This window comes from Cyprinodon variegatus, unplaced genomic scaffold, assembly GCF_000732505.1.
Source record: "Cyprinodon variegatus isolate N-32 unplaced genomic scaffold, C_variegatus-1.0 Scaffold108, whole genome shotgun sequence".
Lineage (NCBI taxonomy): Eukaryota > Metazoa > Chordata > Actinopteri > Cyprinodontiformes > Cyprinodontidae > Cyprinodon > Cyprinodon variegatus.
Genome location: NW_015150561.1, coordinates 1463264 through 1486364, shown reverse-complemented (window position 1 = coordinate 1486364; position 23101 = coordinate 1463264). Strand labels below are relative to the sequence as shown.

The following is a 23101-nucleotide window of genomic DNA, read 5'->3' as shown; positions in this document are numbered from 1 at the left end:
GTGTTACAGGACAAGTTTGTTTTAAAAAAAGCATAAAAATGAGAGAAAGAAATATATGAACACGAGTCTTATGTACATAAATGATACTGCAAATTAAAGCTTCACATAAGACCAATAGGATGACAAAATACATCAAGTTCAAACACTTTCATTAGAGTTCATTATAATTTCAATTTCTTACCTTCTATTTTTCCAACTTGAACTAAAGAATTGTAAGATATCCTGTGACATAGGTACAAAGATTTTTTTTTTTATTCATTACAACTAAAAAAAACTCAAAACATCTAAATGTCCAGTTATAGAAAAACAAAAAACGGGAACCCAAAGCTCCCTTCTGAGGTCAGTGTAACAAAACTGTGCAGTCATCCTCACTCAGTGTGTACTGTTCAAGGTTGGTTTTATTTCCCATAGCTGAATACATGAGGGGCAAATACATGTGACTAATCTGGCTTCCTAACCTTCACATTCGACTATATGCTGGTGTAGAGCGATGGAGAGTGTTACTGCATGTGAGTTCACTGCCATGGCTGAGAGATAAACAGCTGTCATCACACAAGTCTGTATTGTGCAAGCTGGTGGGGTTGTAAAATATGGGGTGAACTATTTCTTGTAAATAAACAGAGGAAGTACTCTGCCCTGAAGCAAGAAGCGCTAAATATGTATTTGTAAGGCTGATTCATACACTTCCGATTCAACATGTACCATCAAACACATCAATAATGAAAAAAGGAACTTGCAAACAACTTGCAGACAAATCCAATTTGCAAACAATTTGGTCCAAAAAGATTTTACTCAAAAGGACAGAAACCAGCAGCTCCGACTAAGATTAAACAGGCCATACGTAATAATAATAATAATAATAGCATAGTTAAAAACAACAGACACTAGCCAATAGACTACCGTACTTACAAGAGCAAATTAAGCCTACTTCTAAATAAAAAGCCAGAGTGGGAGAAAGCTGACATAGCAGTTGGCTCTGTGGAGCTCAAAGCCGCACAGGCCTCAAGGATACAAACCATGCAATAGTTAACACTCCTCTATATATGTAAACATGCGCTGCAACATTTATTGCCGTTACCAGATCCAGGCACAGCGGACCTTTTGATCTTTCACATGAGACAACAAGTATGATCCAATTCAAAGACAAATGAGGTCCAAAGCTATATGTAATATTTCCTCCATTCAGACTTTCCCACATAAATTGGCATTAGATCCAGTTACATTCTGGTCACTAGAACCTGCAAAATATTGAGTTAAAATAAAACCAAAGCTGCTTTTTTAAGATTGATCTTTTAAATCTTCAAACTGTGCAGACCACATTTATCATCCAGGTTGTCTGATGACAAAACAGTGCACCTTAGTGAGGTACATAAACTAAGAGGCTCTAGTGTGCCAGATGTGTAATAAATGTATTTGTTACCGTTTTTTTTTTTCTTAGACATTCTTTTACGAGGACGGAGCACTAAGCATCGTGCGTTGCTTTTCGCTTTGCAAGTACCCGCAGCCTTTGGGTGTGCTGGCACTGGAGGAATGAAAGGTGATTGAGAGTCAACTGTGTTCAAGGCACAGCAGGACTGCTCCCACGTAGCTCGCACATACACATCCGTTCATTCCAAAATATTTATACAAACACACACATACAGTACACTGATGTTGGGGCACACTGGCCAAAGCTCCAAAACAAATATAAAAACGTCAGGAAACAGAAGAAAAATGAGAGTTAACAAGTACATGCCCAGTGCAGCCTCCCATAAACACTGCAGATAGAGCCGACGGATGGAGAACGTGGAGCAATTGATCACTTTGCGTTTCTTAGCTGGCTTGAAAGCCAGTCCAGACCCTCATAGAGCCCATCGCCACTGGTAGCGCATGTGGCCTGGATGTACCAGTTACGATGACGGAGGGAGTGAAGGCTCAGCTTGTCAGTGATCTCGGCTGCATTCATGGCGTTGGGCAGGTCCTAGAAAAAGGATGACATGTACAAAGATTCAGATTCTCACAGGAGTTCAGGGACAAATCTTCCATCACTGGATTAGATTCACTGCAACCTGAAATGAACAGCCAGAACTGGAAGCATGTGACTACCTGAAAGTCAAAGGGGATTTGACCAGGGTCTGCATAATTAGTTTTAATGTTTTCAGTAAAACCAATAAATACCAACCAATAAATACTCTGTAACAAAGAGTATCTTCATACAGATATGAACTGTGATCAAAACAAACTTCTGAAGACGTAAATACACCAGACGGGTTTACAGCATGTGACCATAAACGGCCCTGCTTATGTACATATTACCAATAGGGGTGTAAATCACATCCATCATGGCGATTCGATTCAGTATTTTTTTTTTATTACACACCTTACAGGCTAGATAATGTTTCAAATTTGAAATAAATCAATGAAAGCTGAATTATAGTTATGCATTTATTTTTAGAAACAACAGCAAATAACAGAAGTAGAGAAGTTGCACTCCACCTATTCCTATTAAAACCTCATTCACTGAAAAATAATAATACCCCCCCTGTATTATAGATTCTGAAAGGCCTTGCATCAAAAAATACTGCTCAAAATCACAGAAATAAGTGCAATGCAATACCTTGGCTCCAGACGTCCCCACCCCCCTCCACAGACGCTTCGCTGCCTGCATCGCATATTCTATTTTGTCACAACTACAAAGAACGTCTGATTGAATATAGAGAAATTAACAACTTTATGTTTACTACAGTATTTTGTGGAAAGAACATCAATTAGAATGTGCACCTTGGCTTCCCTTCTGCTGGATGATGAGGTATTGGAAGAGGAATTTTAACATCGGATATCGTTTTCCTGTTGTTTCCTTACCACCAAGAGGATATACATGCCTGAAAGTAGAACCTCAACCTAAATCAGGCAATGCGTAGCCTATGAACACGTGTAATACAGCTGTTGAACATGTGTTTTACACATCTAGCGTGAATAATATCGCTGTTTAAAACACAATGCAGAATGCACATGTAACTTCGCTGTAACACGCCTGGTCCATTTTCCCCTTAAGGACGATCATGTTAAAGACGTACCTGTTTATTAGCAAACACAAGCAGCACTGCATCCCTCAGCTCATCTTCAGCCAGCATTCGCATTAGCTCTTCCTTCGCTTCCCCCACTCGCTCCCTGTCATTGCTGTCCACTACAAAGATCAGACCTGAAAAAAAAAAAACAACAACAAAAGGACAGATAAATAAAGACCTCTGAACGTTAGAAAGATTTAGAGGATTAAGACATGATTGACAGATTGGAAACATTGTGTCACTTACCCTGTGTGTTCTGGAAATAATGCCTCCAAAGAGGTCTGATCTTGTCCTGACCACCAACATCCCAAACCGTAAAACTGATGTTCTTAAACTCTACAGTCTCCACATTAAATCCTTCAAAAACAAAAAATTATGTTCAAATCCAATGCCATGTGTAGGCATCAGGTTACAAAAACATAATAATAATGAAGCAGGAGATGACTCACCAATGGTAGGAATAGTGGTAACAATTTCTCCCAGTTTGAGCTTGTACAGTATGGTAGTTTTACCAGCAGCATCCAGTCCTACCATCAGAATCCGCATCTCTTTTTTCCCGAACAGTCCCTTAAAGAGGCTTGAAAAATTCCCCATCTTGGCTTACCTGCAAGGAAGCAGAAGAAATGGTGTTAAAGTCCCGAAAGGCTGGTGCTGAACAGAAAACAGAGGCTCCACTAAAACCTACAGCTTTTGTATTTTTAAGTGTTCAAACTTATTTACCACTTCCTGTAACCCAAATTCGTCTGTTTTACTTTTAAAGAAGTTTTGTTTCCCGTTTTTATTTTGCACGGCAATGAAAACGTATAACACATGGTCATTGCTTGACTTCCTTAAAGACCATTTTGAATACAGCAGCAAAAATATTTTAACTCTAAAAGCATTTCTTGAAAAAGCTACAAAGACACAGTTATAGGGTTTGGCCGTGCTGCAGGGGTAGAATGTGCGACCCATATATGGAGGCCTCAGTCCTCCACATGCCCCAGGTTTCAAATCCTGACCTTTTCTGCTTGTCTTCCATGTCTTTCCCAACCCCCCGCCCGTCTGTCTGTCTACTTTATTATAAAGATCACTAATCCCACAAAAAAGGAAAACATACATCTCTGAAAAAACCCTTAATAGATTTTCCCTTTAAACCTAGTGGAAATTTAACTTGGGCTTCATTTGTTTGAGATTAAAATAAAATGTGACATAACAGATCCATCAGTTATGACATCACTTACAAGCCGCTTCAGCACAGAGTACAAAGACATTTTACTGTTACCATCTTTTAAAGCTTCCTTAGGGATGCACAGATATAAAAAATGGGGCAGATGGCCAACATTAATATTGTGCTTGTGAACAATAGAAGATTTTTACCAAATATATATACATTACTAAGACAAAATTGCTGACAACGGTTCTCTGCTTCGCTAAGTTCTACGCTGCATCACTAGTGCTGTCAAATACCAAAGAGCCAGTCCTCAACTCAAGCTGCAAGGAGATGGAAGTAAATATTAATAGGGTTTTGTCAATATGTGCTTAAAATCTTAGCATGATATCAGGTGATTTTGTTGTGATTAGGGCTGCAGCTAATAATTATTTTGCAAATTGATTAATCTGTCAATAATTTTTTCAAAGAATCCATTTATAATTGTATAGCAAAATAATTTTTTTTTTCTAAATTTAACCAGGTGAAATTAACATTTTTCCACTTGATAAGTTCTGGATAACAGAAGAAAATGTTTTTTTTTTTTTCCATTTAAAAAGTTTTTTTTTTTTTGTTCTGAAATACAAAATGCTTACATTTCTTGTTTTACAATTTTTGTATAATTACTTCTCTAAGTTGGTTGCTCTGTCAGCTAAAGACATGTTTTAGAGTCTCTATACTCCATCCATTTTCTGTCATGCTTCTCCCACCCGCCAGCGGCCAAAATCATTTTTGCCTGCGAGTTTGATCTAGCCTCGATCAATGTCCCAGACCCTAGAACTGGCTGGCCAATCACAACGCAGAGATCTGTTTTGAATTTCTGGATGCAAAGCAGGCGGGGTTTTGCGTGACGCTGAAGAAAGTACAACAAGAAAGATGGCAACAACAAATTAACAGTTCTCATTTGACTCAGCTTTGGAATCAGTTTTGGAAGGATTATACTTGGGGTTTTCGTTTAAACGTGAGCAGGAAGAGGCTTTGAGTTCATTTATTTTAAGAAGGACATATTCGCCGTTTTACCGACAGGCTGTTTGTTTACACTTCCCCACCAGCTTTCTGTCGCACTTACTACGTCACATCAGTTGCGCCCATACTCATCAACAATCTTCCAATGTCTCATTCAATTGGAGCCAGACTAAATTACACATTTCATCTCCCATTTTGTCTGGTTTATCAGACTAGCTTCTAAGGATTAGCATTGAGTTCCTTTATAGAGTAACCCAAGCAACCATGTTATGGCTTAGAAAACATGCAAATTGAACCCATTACTTCTTCACAGGGTTGCTTAGCTAGATGTATGGCTGTGACTGTTTACCACAGCCATCACAGCCCCACAATCAAAAATAATACCCTTGAGTAGGGCTGGGTGATATGAAGACAATCTAATATCACAATATATAACGACTAAAGTCGCAATATACAACATATTTAAATTACCTTCAAAAACAATAGTTTGCAATGATATACTCCTTCAAACTAGCATGACAATATTTTGGTTTCAAATTTAAAACATTTTTTTTTTAACTAGCTCAAAGCTTTATAAAAATAATACAGCCACAGTATGTATTTTGATGTCCGTATTAGACCTTTAACAGGATACCAGGAACAAAACAGAAAACAAAGGAAAAACACGCAACAATAAATAAAATGCTAATTAAAAAATTGCTGTTTTGTGCATAATTTAAAAAATGCAGAAAGAAAAGAAATTGACCTCAAATTACAAAAACAAAAGTTGAAATACTGTCCAAAAATAAAAAGCAAAACGTAAAAATGTAATAAAAAAAAATATCATTGGTAATGCCAATCCATATTTGACAGCTAGACCAGCATACAAGTACAGTTTATCTATCAACATGGACTGGATAAAAGAATGGAATGTGGGTACATTCCATTGAAGTTAAGGGTCTTTAAGTTTATTGTTAGAAATTTCATATCTCCCAGGCCATCATTGAGGGTAAATTAATGACATTAAATGACCCAAAGAAGGTCCGGTCTGTTCTAGGATCATTTAATGTCCCTTTGGGTTCAATTAAGTATTGTTTGAATTGATTTGAACTGAATTCTCACATAATTAGCTTATCAACACTTAGAGCAAAAACCCAGATCATATCATCGCATATTTACTCATAAACAGTTTTGTTTCAGCTTTTTACTCAAGCTTTAAATAAGTGCTAATTTACATCAACAGCAGCAAGATCTCTTTTTTTTTTACATTTTTGTTCCCTTTCTGCAGCCAAATGTGTTGCCATGACTTGAAGGTTATGTACATGAATTTTGAGGACAACTAAGGCAAAACGTGTGTAAGCCTGTTTTGTGCACCTGCATGCTACACTGCCTGTACAGGTGAAGCAACAGCGAAAAAGGAGCACCACGTGATAAAAGGAAGCACATTCCTTAGAAATGTCAAGTGTTACATGTAGACAGCCTCGAGTGAGCAGTGAGCTTCCAGCTTCAGAGGAACGAGGAGACCATTAACAATAGCTTAAACTGTCTCGTTAGTTAAAATTTATGTTTAACAGAAAAATAAACTAATGGTTTTAAAACTGAAGCTAAGAACCCTTGTTAGTGGTGTGGCAATTTTTGTCAGGATGTTGGCTGTCAGCCTCAGCAATATACGTAAATCACTGAACTATGAGTTTCATTTGGCGGTCAAATGTAGATTACATACCAAAAGCGAGAGGACTAACGGTTGTCTATTGACAGTAGTCTGACACTGTTTTCAAACGAGTTGCTAATAATGAAAGCTCTATGAAGCAACAGGCAAACAAGATGAGGCCAGAGTCATCTTAACTTAAAAAACGCTATAATCAAAATGGGAGTGCCCTGAGGTTTGCTCAATTTTAGGTGACAATGAAATGAGTTAGCACTCAGGACAAAAATTAGAAAGCCTTGAAACAACACAGATAAAGTCACAGCAACACTCGAATTAACCAGGAGTAGGGCCTATACGATTAATCACATAACTGTAAAGCTCTCGCTTGCACATAATGGGATGTTAAAGGAATAGTACACCCAAAACATGATTAGCCTTCATTTTCTACTCACCCCCATGCTGAACAACACTCTGGAGTACTTTTCTGATATCTCAAATGCATCTGGAGATCTGGGAGGCTTCTTGCTGTCTGCTGACATTCAAATAATGGAGGTCTATGGTGCCCGAGACAGAAAGGTCCATAAAAGTCCACAAAAAACGTGTCAATATTCCTCCATACTGCTCGTCCAATGTATTCCAAGTGTCCTGAGTGGGTAGCATCCAGAATTTACTCGAAACGAAGTCATTTAGAATGTTTTTAGAGCATAAACAGTAGTGTATAGGATTTCCTGAAAGCGCGTACACGGCGCTACGGAAACCGCGACAGACCAACCCAGACGAAAGTGCGCATTCAGCTCAGCAAAGAACTCATGCTCTTCCTCAACACTGAAGTCCTCAGACATTTTTCTTTCGTTGTTTCTTTCTTTGCACAGGTAAACAGCACATTTCTTCTTCTACGCTTGCATTATTGGCAGAGCAGACGCTGAATGCGCACTTTCATCTGGTTTGGTCTGCCGGCTCCCGTAGCGTCGTGAACGCGCAGGTGCGCGCTTTCAGGAAATCCTATACACTACTGTTTATGCTCTAAAAACCTTCTAAATGACTTCGTTTCGAGTAAATTCTGGATGCTACCCACTCAGGACACTTGGAATACATTGGACGAGCAGTATGGAGGAATATTGACACGTTTTTTGTGGACTTTTATGGACCTTTCTGTCTCGGGCACCATAGACCTCCATTATTTGAATGTCAGCAGACAGCAAGAAGCCTCCCAGATCTCCAGATGCATTTGAGATATCAAAAAAGTACTCCAGGGTGTTGTTCAGCATGGGGGTGAGTAGAAAATGAAGGCTAATCATGTTTTGGGTGTACTATTCCTTTAAGCTAAAAGTTGTCAATATTACACTGAGATGAGGCTGAAAATTAATGTGTGCGACAGCCTTGGAAACTGTTTTTAAACAAGATTACCTCCCACTTTGGATATTTACATTAAAAAACTGCCTGACCTCGAGTCAGCATTTTGAAAACGTGATATTTTGTCAATTTTAGGTATGTGTGCTTGTCATGGTGTGCATATCTAGGTACAGTGTTTCCTCTATCATTATCCAAAGGGGGCATGCCTCCAGGCAGCGAGCCCACCCACCAGCCCCATGTGCCTAACGCGTGCCACCAACAGAATCGCAATGAGTCATGTGCGCTAAGGTGCAGGTGAACACATCCGCTCGTGCCAGCAGCCAGATAGGAGCCAGGAGGTTTAGGATTCCCAGACAGGCTGGTTCATCAAGCTGAACCGGACAGGTTCATGGTCAGAGGATTTATTTTCTACACCGTAAAACACAGAAAGGTTGAACCCCCCCCCATTTCCAATATCAAAGGGGAGATTGAAAATAGAAAAGATGAAAAAAAAACAGGTAGGCGAATGAACAAAAATGCTAAAAAGAAAAAAAAAATCTATGTTTGACATGGTTTCTCATCTTTCTTTCCTTCCTTTTATATGGTAAGATGTAGTGGGGCTGAGGTTAAGGTGCATTTTTGCTTTCAAGATAGGATTAAATTTTTGATTAACATCATTTACTGCTTTCCTGGTCAAGTTACCCATAGGGATATACAGGCTAGCATTCATACAGATCTTTTCTGTAGATAGAAAATTATTAGAGCTTCTTAAAAAAAATTATATATATATATATATATATATGATCCCTGATTCCTGTCTGCATTTCTGTGCTTTATTTTCAAAGCACCTTAGTTTTACTCGATCTAAAACACTTGAAAAAGACTTTACACTGATTAAACTGTAAGAGCAAAATCGCTTAAACCATAAACTCAAACGTAGGAGGACCTAGATTTCTAGCCTCATTATAATATCAGTAATTGAAAATTAACATCTAGCAATTTGCCTTCCCGTATTTATTAGCAAAGCCTCATCAGCTGACTAAAACTGCCACGGAACCCCAAGCTTAGCTTAACAGAACAATGCTGAGTTGTTTTACAGTTATTACACCGTTGTACTGTTGTAAGCCACTTGCAACTCTAGTTAAAACTCTAATTCAGCGGAAAATCGTTTTGAAGAAATATATTTTAATGGTTACGCTGCACAAAAACAAAGACAAATTAGGTTAATATGTTAGCTAACGCCTGTTAGCTTGCTAGCCTACAATAATTCACCTTAATAAGTAACTGGTACCTAATTAAAGACTAAGCGGTTAAAAAAAAACTACCAAAAGCTACAACACCGAAGAAAACTAGAAAAAAACGGTCTGTATTGAATTATTAAATGCACCAATGAAAACACACCAAACCATTTACTTCTGCTGAAGTTAAATAAACAGCTAACGAACTCAAAGCGCCCGCATACGCTATCTTAAAAACTGTTTAGCAAAAAAAAAAAAAAAAAGAAACGTTCAAAGTCACGTGTCTTTAATTTAAGATGATTAAATATCGTTCAGTTTTTTTAAGATTTTCTATATTTGAAGACGGTTTTACCTCGTAGACGTTTCTCGATCTTTCCTCTGTTACTGCTGAACGGGAAAATGGCGATTTCCGGTCCTCGTCACCCTCCCCCGCTTCTTCTTCTTCTTTGGTGATATTTAACAGGAAACGCAAATCTGATTTGTTATTGTAGCGCCACCAAGAGGCGTTTATCGGAAGTCATGCCGACTTCTTTCGTTTAGTGTTAGAATCATTACAGTTGTCATAGTACAGAGAAAAGTAGTTCTGTTATTAAGTTAATTTTAGCGCGTTTTATTGATTATTTTCTTACAATTTGTTTCAGCTTATTAAAAATATTTATTGTGGGAGATAATAGTACTCGCCTGTTTATAAAAGGCAAATAGGCTTCTGGTGTTCAGTTAATTTCTGAGCAGATTACCATCATGTCTCAAACAAATCTGTCTCAATGTCAGTAAAAATGTACCAAAGAAAACACTGTATAACATCAAAGCAACATTGCATTTATGGAGTATTCCCTAATAACTGCTTACTTATTATGTTTTTATCTATTATTGAGCTTCAGTAATGCAATATACTGTTAACCTGCAGCTATAGGTTGCAAGTCAGCTGAGTTGCTTGTTCCTTGGTTCAAATAAAACCCAGCCTTTCTGCATTGAGCTTGCATGGTCTGTTAATGCACTGATGACCTATATAGCGTGTATACTGTTACCCACTTACTTACTGTAAATTGTAGTTTTATATATTATATATAAGCAGTAGTCTAGTTGTAAAAAAGAAGGGGGGTGGTGGATTTGTTTTTCTTTTTTTTTGGAAGCACACACAGCCTAATCAATATAGTATATTAACCTAAAGCAATATGCATGGTATGGTTGTTACATGTCAGGTAACCCAGTCATTGACCTTGACCAAGGCACCTAACAGTAGAACAGCAGTCCGTCCCTGGGCTGGCATGGCTATCACTGCCACTACATAGTTAGGGACTAATACAGAGGACACATTTCCAACTGGGATCAGCATGGTAGGCCACTTCTTTGATTTTTATTTATTTTGCTCAGGCTACTCATAAGCCCACAGCCCGCCAAATGTTAAATGGGCAATATTATTGCCGTTACTGTTTAGAAATTTAACCCGTTCAGTAATAAAATGTCATGGGGGATGGTTATTTAAGAAAGGGGATGATTTTTCTGATTTTTTTTTAAGAAGGGGGATGCCATCCCCCCTGAACTCAAGTACTGTATATAAGGGACATCAAAGGTGGTCTCCATAAAAAGCCTCCATAAAAGTCTTGGAGTTAGATTCCAAAAGTAGGTGAAAATCCATTGTGATCAGACTAAACCCACATTTCTCCAAGTATTTCTCTTTATGTCTACTTAATAGGGTACTTATCTTTGTTGTCTTTTTCATATCTAAGATAAAGTGATCTTCCCCCAATGTGAAGCAAATGTTCAACCAGTAGATATTGGTTTAGTCATAGTAACTGTCACACCTTTCATGTCACCTTATAAAAAAGATATACCGGGTACCTCCATTTGAAAAAGCTATGTTTTTTAATTGTTGAAAACAATTTAATTTGCAGGATTGTACAATATCTAAGACATCACCATCCATCCATAGTCTCTTTTTAGAAGGTTTCCATAGTTTCCAAGTAAATCAAAATGATGATAGGTTTTCTTTATTTTGCCCACTAGATGAGGCTACATCCACAGCTGAAAAGTTGGAGTTTCCTTACGCACTCCTGTAATTACTCTTCATGGATCGTTTTAATCCTTGCAGTGTTTGGTGCACTTAATCATGATTTACGTTTTTTCTTATCTCAAGTTACAAAGTTGATCTTGATATAATTACATTCCAACAGTAATTCTATATTTCCCCCCTGTTTTGTAATAATAACATTAAATCTTTCAACATCATTTAAGAACAGCCTTGCATTTTTTAGATGCCAACATTTAGACCAAGACATAGAGTTTGCACAGATAAAATGTTTTAACTAAGAGAAATGAGAAAAAGAAGTATAAGAAATTGTTTTTATTCTTAAAAGTGTGTCTTGCATTAAAATGTGCGCATCTGTTTAGTGTTGCTGTGGGAGGAATATTGAGTAACAATGCTGTGGGACTCTATGGAGGGTGCGGCAGGATGATGCTTCCTCCTCCAGCCCTGCCTCCCAGCGGACCCACTGTGCCATGCGCATCGCTTTGACAGTCAGTGTTCTGCATGTTGGGCCCCTTAAAGAGAAGCGCCGAGCAGACGGCACAAACTTTCCCTATTGAAGAGTCACCGAAATGAGGAACAGCGCCAACCCGGCACAATGCGCTCCAGGCTCCCAGGGACCGCCTGCCTATTGCGAACAGTTGGACTCTGCATCCTTCTCTCGAACACTGCGGCTTACTTTGGGTCAGACGGTGAACTTTTTATTTAGAAATTTTGCATATGGTGAATTAGTGTCAATGCCGACTCACTGGACGGGATCATAGCTTTGTATTTGAACGTTTCAAGTAAATTACGCATGCGTAAATGATGACTGACGTCTAAATTATCTGAAGTTTATTAATGAATTTATTATTCAACTTAATTATGTTTTGTTGTGGAATTTTTGGCTTTTTAAAACAGAATAAAAAAATTATAAAATTGTAATTTACAAACATTTGGAGAATATCACCTAATAATCATATCAAATGTATATAGGGAGGTTATTTTATTAAGATTTTAATAAAACCACATTTAGCTAGACTTTTATATACTTTTCTTTCATTTTTTTTTCTTTTACTTCTACAGCCTAACAGGCCGGGAGCCATTGGTGCTTTTACCAGGTCCATTTTCCAATGACGCTCCAGCGGGGAAGGCCCATCTGAAACAGTGCGAGCAAATGAGTCTGACCCGGCGGCAGAAAAGGATGTGCCGCAGGGAGCCCGGTTTGGCCGAGACACTCCGGGAATCGGTGCGCCTGGGTCAGCTGGAGTGTCGCTATCAGTTCAGGAATGAGCGCTGGAACTGCACCTTGGATGGCCGGGGGAGCCTCCTGAAAAGAGGTAAGCGCACATTTTGGTGAATCCTGTTGGGTTTACTAACCCAAAAGATAAGTGTGCAAAGACTGTTGGAATCTGACCAATAAACAATTGTATTTTTACAATTTTTACAATTTCAAGCAGGTGAATTTAGGTAAATATTAATATAAAAAATAAGAGGGATCACTGTTATCATAAAAAAAAAAAGTTAGTCTGCAGAATTAGGTGTTCAAAAATACTATGAGCAATGTTTTTTAACCACCTGCTGCACCAATGCAAAAACATATAATCAAACTTGCATGTCTGGCAACTCTAATAAAATCTAAATTGATGGTTTTTATCAATGCATGTGCTCACAAGCCCCATGTGAAGTCTTTTTACAAGCATATAACATGAATTCTTGTGAAGTTTAGTGTGATCCATCTTAAAAGCAGCGTTAACACATTTGTTTCCTCTTTTATTGATTCTTAGTTAAAAGTAAGATTGCTTTTATTTGCAAAGTTTTTTTTCATATTGACAAGAAATTTGTACTTTTAGATACAGGTAACAAAAAAACTGCATTCTTCTCACAGACTCACAGAAAAATATATTAAATTTACTTTCTTGAAAGTCCGTTCTGCATGGTTTAATGGAACTATTAATGAGACAGACATTTAGCTTTATCGATTAAAGTGAAAAAAGGGTTGTAGATTTGCTGCACAAGCAAAATCCTGCATGGTCCAGGCTTTATGTATATGATTATCACTGTGTGGGAGAACATGAACAGGTCAGCACTGAGGTAATGAGGGAGTACAGCTCCAAGAAATGTGGCAAACGACGTAGAGAGTGCTTGAGCCCTGTGGTTATTTTTATCTCATTCCCAGAGGAAAAGGGTGGTGTGATTACCCACTTTCATCTGGGAAAATCCTTCCTAGTCAAAATAACAATTAATTGGATGAAAATATACGCTGGTGACGACTTTGAGGGAAGCAAAATAACAGTGCAGAGCCGCAAGAAGAGGTCAGAAGAGGAGATTTGACACATAAAAACTTGCAGGATTCCAGGGATAGTTACAAACCATGACAACGTAGGGACATTTTTGTAAACAAACTGGGTTAATGGCTTAATTACTGAAATGAAAATACAGTTTTTGGATTAGATAACTACCCCAGACATGAAATAACTCTGCCAATTTTTTTTATATACTACTGGCATAGAGTTATTTAACTTTTATGTACTTTTTTCCTTCATATCCAGCATTTAAGGAGACAGCCTTCCTGCTGGCGGTGTCCTCTGCTGCTTTGACCCATGCGCTCGCCAAGGCTTGCAGCTCAGGCCGGATGGAGAGGTGCACTTGTGATGACTCCCCTGGGATCCAGCACAGAGAAGCATGGCAGTGGGGGGTCTGCGGAGACAACCTGAAATACAGCACCAAGTTCCTTAAGAAGTTCCTTGGCCAAAAGAGGGTCAGCAAAGACCTGAGGGCGCAGGTTGATGCCCACAACATCAACGTCGGGATGCGGGTATGTGTTTAAATCAAAAGATTTCAAAAGATGATTCCTTTATTTAGTGTTTTTTACAAGCTGGGCAGAAATATCACTTGCCAATTAAACATGCAATTAAAAATTCAGTTTCCAAACTTCCAACCAGACAACACTCTTTTCGCCCTTTCCTCTATTTTCTCCTTGGATTTGCCTCCATGTTTTGGCCTGGGTGGGTGAGGCAGTGCAGTAAGGAGACAACATGGCTGTGGGATCATTGGAGCCAGGTGTTCTCAGGCATGATAAAGCATGCTGTGCGGGCCAACAGAAAATTAAAGGTCTCATGTCGGAGAGAGCGATTATCACCGTGGCCTCTTTTTAATATACGAGCAACTTTTTTTTTTTTTTCCTCTTTCGAGATCACTGTGCTCTTCATAAATCCAGCTAATGTTCATAACCACCGCTCTGAAGCTCTGAAAATAGAGAGCCTCAGGGTGCATCTCCTGTGGCTCGCAAAAAAAAAAAAAAAAAGATAGGCCTTTTGGGAGAGCAAAAAGCAAAACAGGAAGAACTCTATCTTATCTCATCTTGAGTGAGTTAAAAGTTTTACACCAATGAGGCTAAAAGAGACCAGCAGTCACGTTTACAAAAAAACACAAGTGGCTCTGCTTAGCTCACATTAATGGTGCTCTGAAGGCCCCTGCGGGGGTTCATACCTGTGCAGAGAGGGAGGACCTGAGTAGAAGTTTTTAAACAGTGGAGCCCTCTGGCTCTTTTAGTATGACCTGTGTCTGGCCCCTCTTAACAACAGCACCTCTCAGCCTGACTGATCATGCTCCCATCACTGACCATCAAGCACAGCAAAGTCTTTGTCCTATTTGTTCTAATGAGACAAAATGTTTATTTTAGGAATTTAATGTGATCTACCAATACTGAGAGCTGCATTATTGGGAAATGAAAGAAGCATTTTATGTGTTTCTTAAAGTTATGTGCAAATGAATATGAGGTAATTGTGGGGTACATTTGTACTGAACCACCTTTAGAAATCTTCTAGTAAAAAGACTATAAATAGAGCAGTTCTGTGAGTTTTGGTTTTAGGAGTTGCTGAAGTTAGTTATGGAACATATTTATAAATTGCTGACAAAGAACCAGCCAAAGAGTCCCAAGGTTACTATGGAGGAGCTGCAGACGGCCTCAGCTCAGGTGGGAGAATCCGTTGAGAAGACAACCAAAAAAGAAAGCTATTGTTAAAGGAAAGCCACCAGAAACCCCATTTGTAGTCTGCCACCCATCATGAAAGGTATAGCAAACATGTAGTGAAGGTTCTCTGCTCTGATTAAACTAAAAATGGATTTTTGGGGGACTACATGCGTCCCACAGCATCCCCTAACCACAATGGAAAGCTGTGTTGCAGAAAACCAGATCTAATCTGGAATTTTTTTGGCAAGGCTTGAACCTGTTTTTTTTCCCCTGATGATTTACATCCATTCTGGCTTTGGTTGAGCTATTTTACAAAGAGGGGTTAGCAAACATCTCATCTGTGGATGTGTAGGCTGTCAGAACCTTCTCAGAGGCAAACCTCAAAGGGCTTAACTGTAAAAATTGACAAAGTATTGCCTCAGTTAGGCTGGATAAAAGCACACATGAAAACTCTTCAGATTTATGTTTCGAAAACCTTGAATCAATTTTCTTCCACTTCATGATCACTGCTTTGCGTTGGTCTATCACATAGAAAAAAATGAAGTGTTTAAAGGAACAAAAACATTCATAAATGGCTCTTTTCTGTTGTTTTGTTGTACAGAAATATCTGATCTATTTTAATTTATTTTTTTCAATGAGCATGCATGTACTAGAAACTGGGCGGAGAGATTCTCCAGTCTGTTCTTCTTGTCGCCTCTGCCTCAGGCTTCCCAGGGCAAAGGAGACAGAAGGCAGACAGAAAGAGCCAGTTTCAACACATTGAGAAAAGAAATTTCAAGAGCTGTCTAAATGAGAAATGTGGAGTGAATGAAATACGACAAGCTAAACAGTCCCCCTCAATCCATTATGTCAAAAAAATTTTAAAGGTAACCGACAGGCACATCTCCACAAAACCTTAACTCACCCTGCAGGAAACTGTCTCTCTCTGGTCAGATAGACCCCACAGATAAGAGGGCAGGTAATGAATCAAGCTGAAAGAGCTGATTTTTTCTTTTTCTTTGTGTTCCTCCTATCTCAGGCAGTGAAGAGTGGGCTGAAAACAACCTGCAAATGCCACGGGGTCTCCGGCTCGTGTGCAGTAAGGACTTGCTGGAAGCAGCTGTCCCCTTTCCATGACACTGGGCGGCTGCTGAAGTACAGATATGACAATTCTGTGAGAGTACTGAGTGTCACCAACGCAGCCACGGGAGAGACTGAGCTGGCTGGCCCTAAACGCCACGGCCAGAGCCCCCGCAACACCGACCTGGTCTACTTGGAGGACTCCCCCAGCTTTTGCAGGCCCTCCCGCTACTCTCCAGGCACAGGAGGCCGGTCGTGCACCAAAGACACCAGCTGTCAGAGTCTGTGCTGCGGACGCGGTTATAACACAGCCATGCGGCTCACTAGCCTTTCATGCCACTGCCAGGTGCGCTGGTGCTGCCATGTGGAGTGCCAAACGTGCGTGAGGGAAGAGGAGGTGTACACCTGCAAAAACGCATAAATATGAAAAAAAGGAAAGAAAATGATTCGATAAAGCAGCAGAAAACTTGAAAGGGACTGAACCTAGATCTTTCAGGCATAGTCTGCTGCAGAATGTCACATTAAAAAAAGAAATGTTGCAAATATCATTTAGGACATGTATGATATTTTGGGAGAATAAAAAAAAACACTAAAGTACCACAATGATACTGCTGGTTCTGTCGTAATCATCAGCTTGATGTAGATGATGATATTCCCAAACTAATCTACTTCGCCTTAGCTGGATGCACTGCAATCTCTCTTTTCTACAAAAGAGGGAATCAAGCTCCTTAAAAACGGGACCCAGACTGGATCTTCCCAGCAGTATGAACTCTGATCTCCGACACTGTCTGTTCCATGTGGTGTTTGTCCTCCCATATTTGACTATTTATTGTGCCACTTTCTTTGCCTCGTATACTGCTGCTTTTTGCATTAAATCTTATAATCAAGTGTTGCCAGTAAGGTTGTAAAGGAGTTGAGATGAATCTACCTGCCTGTCTCTCTGACTGCTGTAGAGAACTTTAAAAGTTCTGTTCTGAGTAAAAGCACTTAAGCTGCTCTTGCTTCAATTAATTGTTAATGCCTGGGTCTAATATGCTCAGATGGAGTTACTGGAAGCTTTACTAGTGGCTAAAACCGCCGATATACCTTATTAAGTGCGTTAACAAGGTTATCGTGTAAAGAAAGAAGCTTGGTGTTTTCAGTTGCTCTTATGGAAATGTCTATGGAAATCTCTACATGTGCTGTGCAGAACAAAGGGAGATTAGCACACTGATACGAATGCTGACCACTCTCTTTGAAATCCTGCCTAATTTGGGAGTATGCCAGTTTTTTTTTTTATTGTTGGTATTTGCAGAAATCTAAATTTTTCTATACTTTCAAGTGTAAAATCAGCTCAAAAGAATATCTGCTCTTTAAAGTCCAAATTAGCCCCATCATTGTTCTGCATGCCTTTGAAGTGAATCAGTCATGCTCTCTATTTTCCCTAATTGCTAATTAAAGAAAATGACCATGTTTACCCCCTCCTTTCTCTTTGCATCCAACTCTACGTCCATGTGTGCAGGTCGAAAGTGCACGCCGGACCCCAAAGCGTCTCCTTTTATTGGGCCATTTCATGCTTCATTGGTTTGCCTCTGAACTGCAGATGAGCTATGAATATAACTCACATCGGCGCTCCAGGCGTCTGACAATGCGGAATCGTAATTTTTCTACCTCACTTCAACTTTTGGCAAATATCAATAAGATTTATGAGCTATGCAGAGTTTTCTTCTCTGTAGATACACGTCTTTCCCTCTGCATTTAGTTGAAATTTCATATACTAGATGTCTGGGCAAGTTTTTTTGTTTTTTTCTGAATGTGGAATTATGTGTAATCATTTTTCTTATTTTTGTTTTGAAACTTTGTTGCTTTACACATTTTATTTAAAACAAGATTAATAAAAAGAAACATTTGTAAGACTTGTGCACTTGTAATGTTTTGCGTCGGTGCAGCAGGAAGCGACATACACTCACACACGCTGAGAAGAAATCAGTCTGATCCACCTGCCTGAAACTTGGTGCTCTGCATCATCAAAACCATTTCCTGCTAATGACACTCTGCCCTCCTTTTCATCTGAAAATACTGCGGCCTCTCTGCATCACCCTCAACCACAAAGTAAACAGCAAAGGGTTGAGTGGGTGGATGGGGGACATGCATACAGGTGTTCTGCCTCTGGCCAGCAAACCAACTACGATGACAATCTTAATGACGACGATGACAAGGAATATGACCCTTTGACCCCCAGATTACACACAATAGACCGCCCCACAAACACAACATGAACAGTTTACATCTTATTATCCCTGAATCATAACTTTCCACCCGTTTGCATGAGTGCATCTGTACATAGGGCCCCATTGTTTGGCGTATTTATAGCAAGCGCTTGTGTTTTTGATGTTCCTCTCTAATCACGATGATTACACACATTAGTCTTTATTAAAACATCAATTTGAGACCACTTGTAAATTGAATTAGAAAACATGTTCACTTTTTTTTCCTTTAAAAACTTACTATAGATGTAAAACAAGTTATCGTTACTGTAAACTTCTCCTCATGTGACAACTATATTTTGATATTTTACATTTTTTCCGTTTCTGATAATATTACAAATCTTAAATAACAGGATGCCGCTCATTTTAGCCATTTTACAAAAAGGTTTTTAAAAAATGACAACTTCCGTATTTTAGTCTTTAAAGCTACTTATCAAACATTTCTGTTAACATTAAACTCACTTTATTCTGTTTCCTTTAAAGGTGTTTATAAGTATTATGTACCTTATTCATTCAGAAACGAGATTTAGCTTATTGTGATAACACATAAATGGGGAATATAAAAATAATCTCTTATCTTATTTTATCTTATCTTATCTATCTTATGCATAGATCTGCAGTTCAACTTATACCCTTACATCAACATTAGATGGGAAAAATAAGAAAAAAAAACATCCCATTACATCATTATTCAAAAGACAGAAGTTATGCCATGTTGATAATGTCATATAAATAAAGAAGATTTGCATGGGTTGGTTCAATAATCACTTAGTGTCATAAAAAGCATTTATTATTTTACATGGTGAGTTTACACAGGAAACAGTCAAATTGAAAAATTTCAGCAGTAAACTTTATAGAGTTTTACCATTATTGCCATTATATTACCATTATATTATTCATGGGTTATGTGATTTGAAATGTTAATTTTTTGTTTTTTTGTTTTTTTTTGGTGAGGGGGTTGGGGTCAGTGGATGGGTTTCCCTTAATTTTTACAATTTAAACGATGTGCTGCACAGTGGAGCAACTCTGAGCCCCGAGCACAAACTTCAAGGGTCTGCCAAACAGGGCCGACCCAAGTCATAAGGGAAAAAGGCACCTGCTTAGTGTCCCAGGTCTACTAAACGTTCCCCCAAGAATTTTTTTTTACATGTATTATGATTTCTATATAAATATATGAACCAAAAATACATTATTTCATACTAAAGTCTTGCTTATTTCTACATAATTTCTTTTATCATGTAAAAATCATTACTTATAGATAGAAAAAGTTCTTCTGGGAGCCAGATATGAAACCAATGAGGAAACAATAAGACTAATTTATCTTTGAAGAACTGTCTGATAATGATGAAAGCACAATGACTTCAGACATGAAAAACCTTCCAGACATCCTAAAGCTCAGATGACCTCATTTACTGACTTACTTCTCAAAATTAGATCGAGGTTTTACTCAAATGTTACGGTAGCTCTTTGGATGACCTGCTCTCTCCCCGTGCCTGTTGCACCAGCAGAGCGGCACTTTTTCCAAACTCAAAATACTCGAGATCTTCTATGGTAGAAGAACCATCACTGAGCTGACAGTGATTAGTATTAATAACGACGTTGGCTATAAGATTTCCTACAGTGGTGTCATCAGTGACAGAAGTCATGTGAGTGGTTAAAAGTAACTTTTTTTTTTTTGGAAACCTTTTTTGCGGGGGTTACTTGTTAACTTTAAATTAAATTTTGTTTTTCACTTTGTTTTTGGTTGGTTTTTTTTTTCCTTTCTTTAAAAAAGTTTTTGTTTTTTTAATTAATTCTTTTTTTCTTTTTTGGCCTTTTTGGCCGGTTGCTACTTCCTTTTCTTTGTTTTGCTTTTTTGCCGTTTTATTGCCATTAAGTTTGATTTTTTTTCTATTCTATTCTTAATGTTTATTTTATCAAATGTCTGTTTTTGTACAGTCTAATTTAATATTTATATAAGTTATTTTGTTTGCTTGCCCTGCAGGTTATTTTTTTTGCATTGCTTTTTCAGTTGGAACCAAAAAAGTATGAACCACATGAGACCTTGAATTTAAATAAACTGAATACTAGTTTATTTTATTACTTTTAGTAGCACTAGATGACGCTTAAACATAGGAGATTATACAGGTTTTAAAACGATTTGATCATCAGAAAATCAATATTATTAGCAGAAAAAGAAGGCCTGAAAATGGAGGTTTGCTTAGACTCTAATGGAGGTTTGGGCCAAATACTTAAGAAAATATCAGTTGTTAGCCCTGTTAAAATGAGCATCTTTAAAACACCACAAAAAAAAAAAAAAATGCTCCAAAGAACCAGAGGCTTTACTGCTGCAGCACTATTCTCATTTTAAATCCCTCACATTGCAATTACCAGATTCTTCCCAAGGATTCTCTTAAAGAGTAGATTGTCTTCTTCATATTGAACTTCATGTATGATTCGGGTTATACAGCAACCCAGGATAGCATCTATATTTTGCATGAACCTTTTGACTTTTTGCTTAAAAATGAATTTAATATCTCAGGTATGTTAAGAATTCAGAGGTCTGGGGCCAACAAGTTCATATTGCCACACGTTGGCCTTACCATATTAACTTTTTATACAAGAATATTGCAGATCAATATTTAACTTTATTCAACGAGAATGCATTGTAATAAAAAAGCCACATTTCTCTAAGTAGAGCTGCAGGTTAGAACAAAAAAAAATGAGACATAGGAGTGTGTCACAGACTGGACCGGACTGAGGTCTGAAATATTGAAAGGCTGAAAAGAAGGAGATGAGGTTGGAGGGATGAGGAGGGATCTTTTGCCGCCCCAGGAGGTCCATCCCCTGCTGCTGTTGTTTTATAATAAACTCCCAAAGCTTTCATTTCCCTCTCTGGCCCAAGTGAAGGGGTTGCAGCGAATCTAGAGCCGAACTCGCACGCACACTAACCCCAAGGGGATGGGGTGTGGGTTAGAAAGGGCAGGGGTGCAGTCTGTGAAGACAGGTGAGGGCAGATAGGCTCTTTGCATATGTGTTTGAGTATACCTGCCCTGTGCACACCTGTGGTCACTACAGCAGGAGTGACATGCAAGTGTGTGTTTGTAATGAGGTTTTCGTCTGTGGGTGTGAGCTGCCAGCAGCCTGCCTGAGCTGGAGCTTTCCAATGCCACCCTGAGAGACTGCAGATCATACATAACACAGGGCAACTCTGCCTGTTCGGGTCAAGTAAAGGTCAAAAGGCCGCGCCACCAAAATCTGTGGAAGACTGAAGATGAATTGTTAAACCAGGTTTTAGGTGTTTATTCAAATATGTCTGAAATTATGCGTTGCATAGTTGAAACATTTTTTTTTTCCATTGCAACTTGCATAGCCTTCAGGTTTATACATCACTCATTTGTGTAAGAACAGTAGGTGTTAAATGAAGCGTAGACGACTTGGAAGGCATTTTGCTCAAGGACACAAAGAACGGCACCGTCTTGTAATTCAGAACCAGTGAGCCTCAGGTAAATCCACGCCCTCCTTAATCCACAAACCCTTACTCTATATGAATTAATCAATATAAGATATTGATGAAGAAGATGATGAAAGGTAAAGATGATTTGGTGATTTGATGAGTGGAAAATGCAAGAGGAAAAGAGCGGTAGAGTTGAGAATACGGCATGCGGTAGGAATGTGAAATGAGTAATGCATTTGCTCAACCCACAACAAGAACATGCACTGCCTAGAGCTACACCGAGGCTGAGTGCATACCTGTATGGGAGGAGGTGGAGGTATCTCAGAGGCTGGGATGACTGAACCTTAAGTCTTCACAGTTTCTGATGAAATTAAAAACTAAACTGATTAGACAGCACAAGTTTAAAATTGGATTTGTACTTGAAGTTGGAGAAAAATGCCAACTAATTACTCCATATAACCATGCAAAAGATAAGTAGAATTTCATCTGGCAAATGATTTCACATCAAGCAATCTGACGTTCATAGAGTTTTAGAACAAAAACTAGAGATAAGTAGATCCTTTAACAGAAATGTTGAAGTACCTAAAAAATATACAACTTTTGCAGGATTGGCATTCAATTCAAGTTCCGTGAAGGAATGTTATATACTTGCTGGTCATCTGATCATCTTTTTCTATATGGGGAGAAAATTGATTCTCAGCTCCCAGTGCTGTGAAGGTTAATGATTATCAATAGGTTATACTCTCTAAAAACACCTAAATATTTTATAAAAAATGGAAAAATGAATAAAGAATGAAACAAAGTCCAGACCCAAATTCAGCGGAGAAACTTGAGAATGACATGCTTTCCATTTGTTCTCACTGAGCCTCTATTTTTAAATCTTGTTTTAAAACCTATTTGTATTCTTTAGCTTTTAACTTTGGACTCTCTCTGTTTTTGCATTTGTGGTTTGTTTTATTGTTTTTTATTTGGTTTATTTTGTT

General features: G+C 38.4%; 2 protein-coding genes across 2 annotated transcripts; one reads left to right on the top strand and one right to left on the bottom strand.

Annotated features, from left to right (window-relative positions):
• Positions 1–254: 254 nt before the first annotated feature.
• On the bottom strand, positions 255–9853 carry LOC107084746 (ADP-ribosylation factor 1-like). Its single transcript, XM_015374742.1, has 5 exons — positions 9749–9853; positions 3497–3651; positions 3294–3404; positions 3057–3181; positions 255–1960 (listed from the first exon to the last, which is right to left on the bottom strand). The coding sequence occupies exons 2-5, from the start codon at positions 3639–3641 to the stop codon at positions 1799–1801; spliced, it is 543 nt and encodes a 180-aa protein (XP_015230228.1). The 5' UTR covers positions 3642–3651; positions 9749–9853; the 3' UTR covers positions 255–1798.
• Positions 9854–11879: 2026 nt separating this feature from the next.
• On the top strand, positions 11880–16958 carry wnt9b (wingless-type MMTV integration site family member 9B). The gene is made up of 4 exons (XM_015374746.1): positions 11880–12106; positions 12488–12741; positions 13954–14219; positions 16396–16958. Exons 1-4 carry the CDS (start codon positions 12021–12023, stop codon positions 16855–16857), a joined length of 1068 nt encoding a protein of 355 aa, XP_015230232.1. The 5' UTR covers positions 11880–12020; the 3' UTR covers positions 16858–16958.
• The last annotated feature ends 6143 nt before the right edge of the window (positions 16959–23101 follow it).

Excerpts from the sequence above, each read along its gene's own strand:
- wnt9b (XM_015374746.1), top strand. The coding sequence starts at position 12,021 with ATGCGCTCCAGGCTCCCAGGGACCGCCTGCCTATTGCGAACAGTTGGA. Across the intron at positions 12,107-12,487 it reads AACACTGCGGCTTACTTTGG|CCTAACAGGCCGGGAGCCAT; the intron begins GTCAGACGGTGA and ends TTACTTCTACAG. Across the intron at positions 12,742-13,953 it reads GGGGAGCCTCCTGAAAAGAG|CATTTAAGGAGACAGCCTTC; the intron begins GTAAGCGCACAT and ends CTTCATATCCAG.
- LOC107084746 (XM_015374742.1), bottom strand. The coding sequence starts at position 3,641 with ATGGGGAATTTTTCAAGCCTCTTTAAGGGACTGTTCGGGAAAAAAGAG. Across the intron at positions 3,405-3,496 it reads TACCACTATTCCTACCATTG|GATTTAATGTGGAGACTGTA; the intron begins GTGAGTCATCTC and ends TTGTTTTTGAAG. Across the intron at positions 3,182-3,293 it reads TTATTTCCAGAACACACAGG|GTCTGATCTTTGTAGTGGAC; the intron begins GTAAGTGACACA and ends TTTTTTTTTCAG.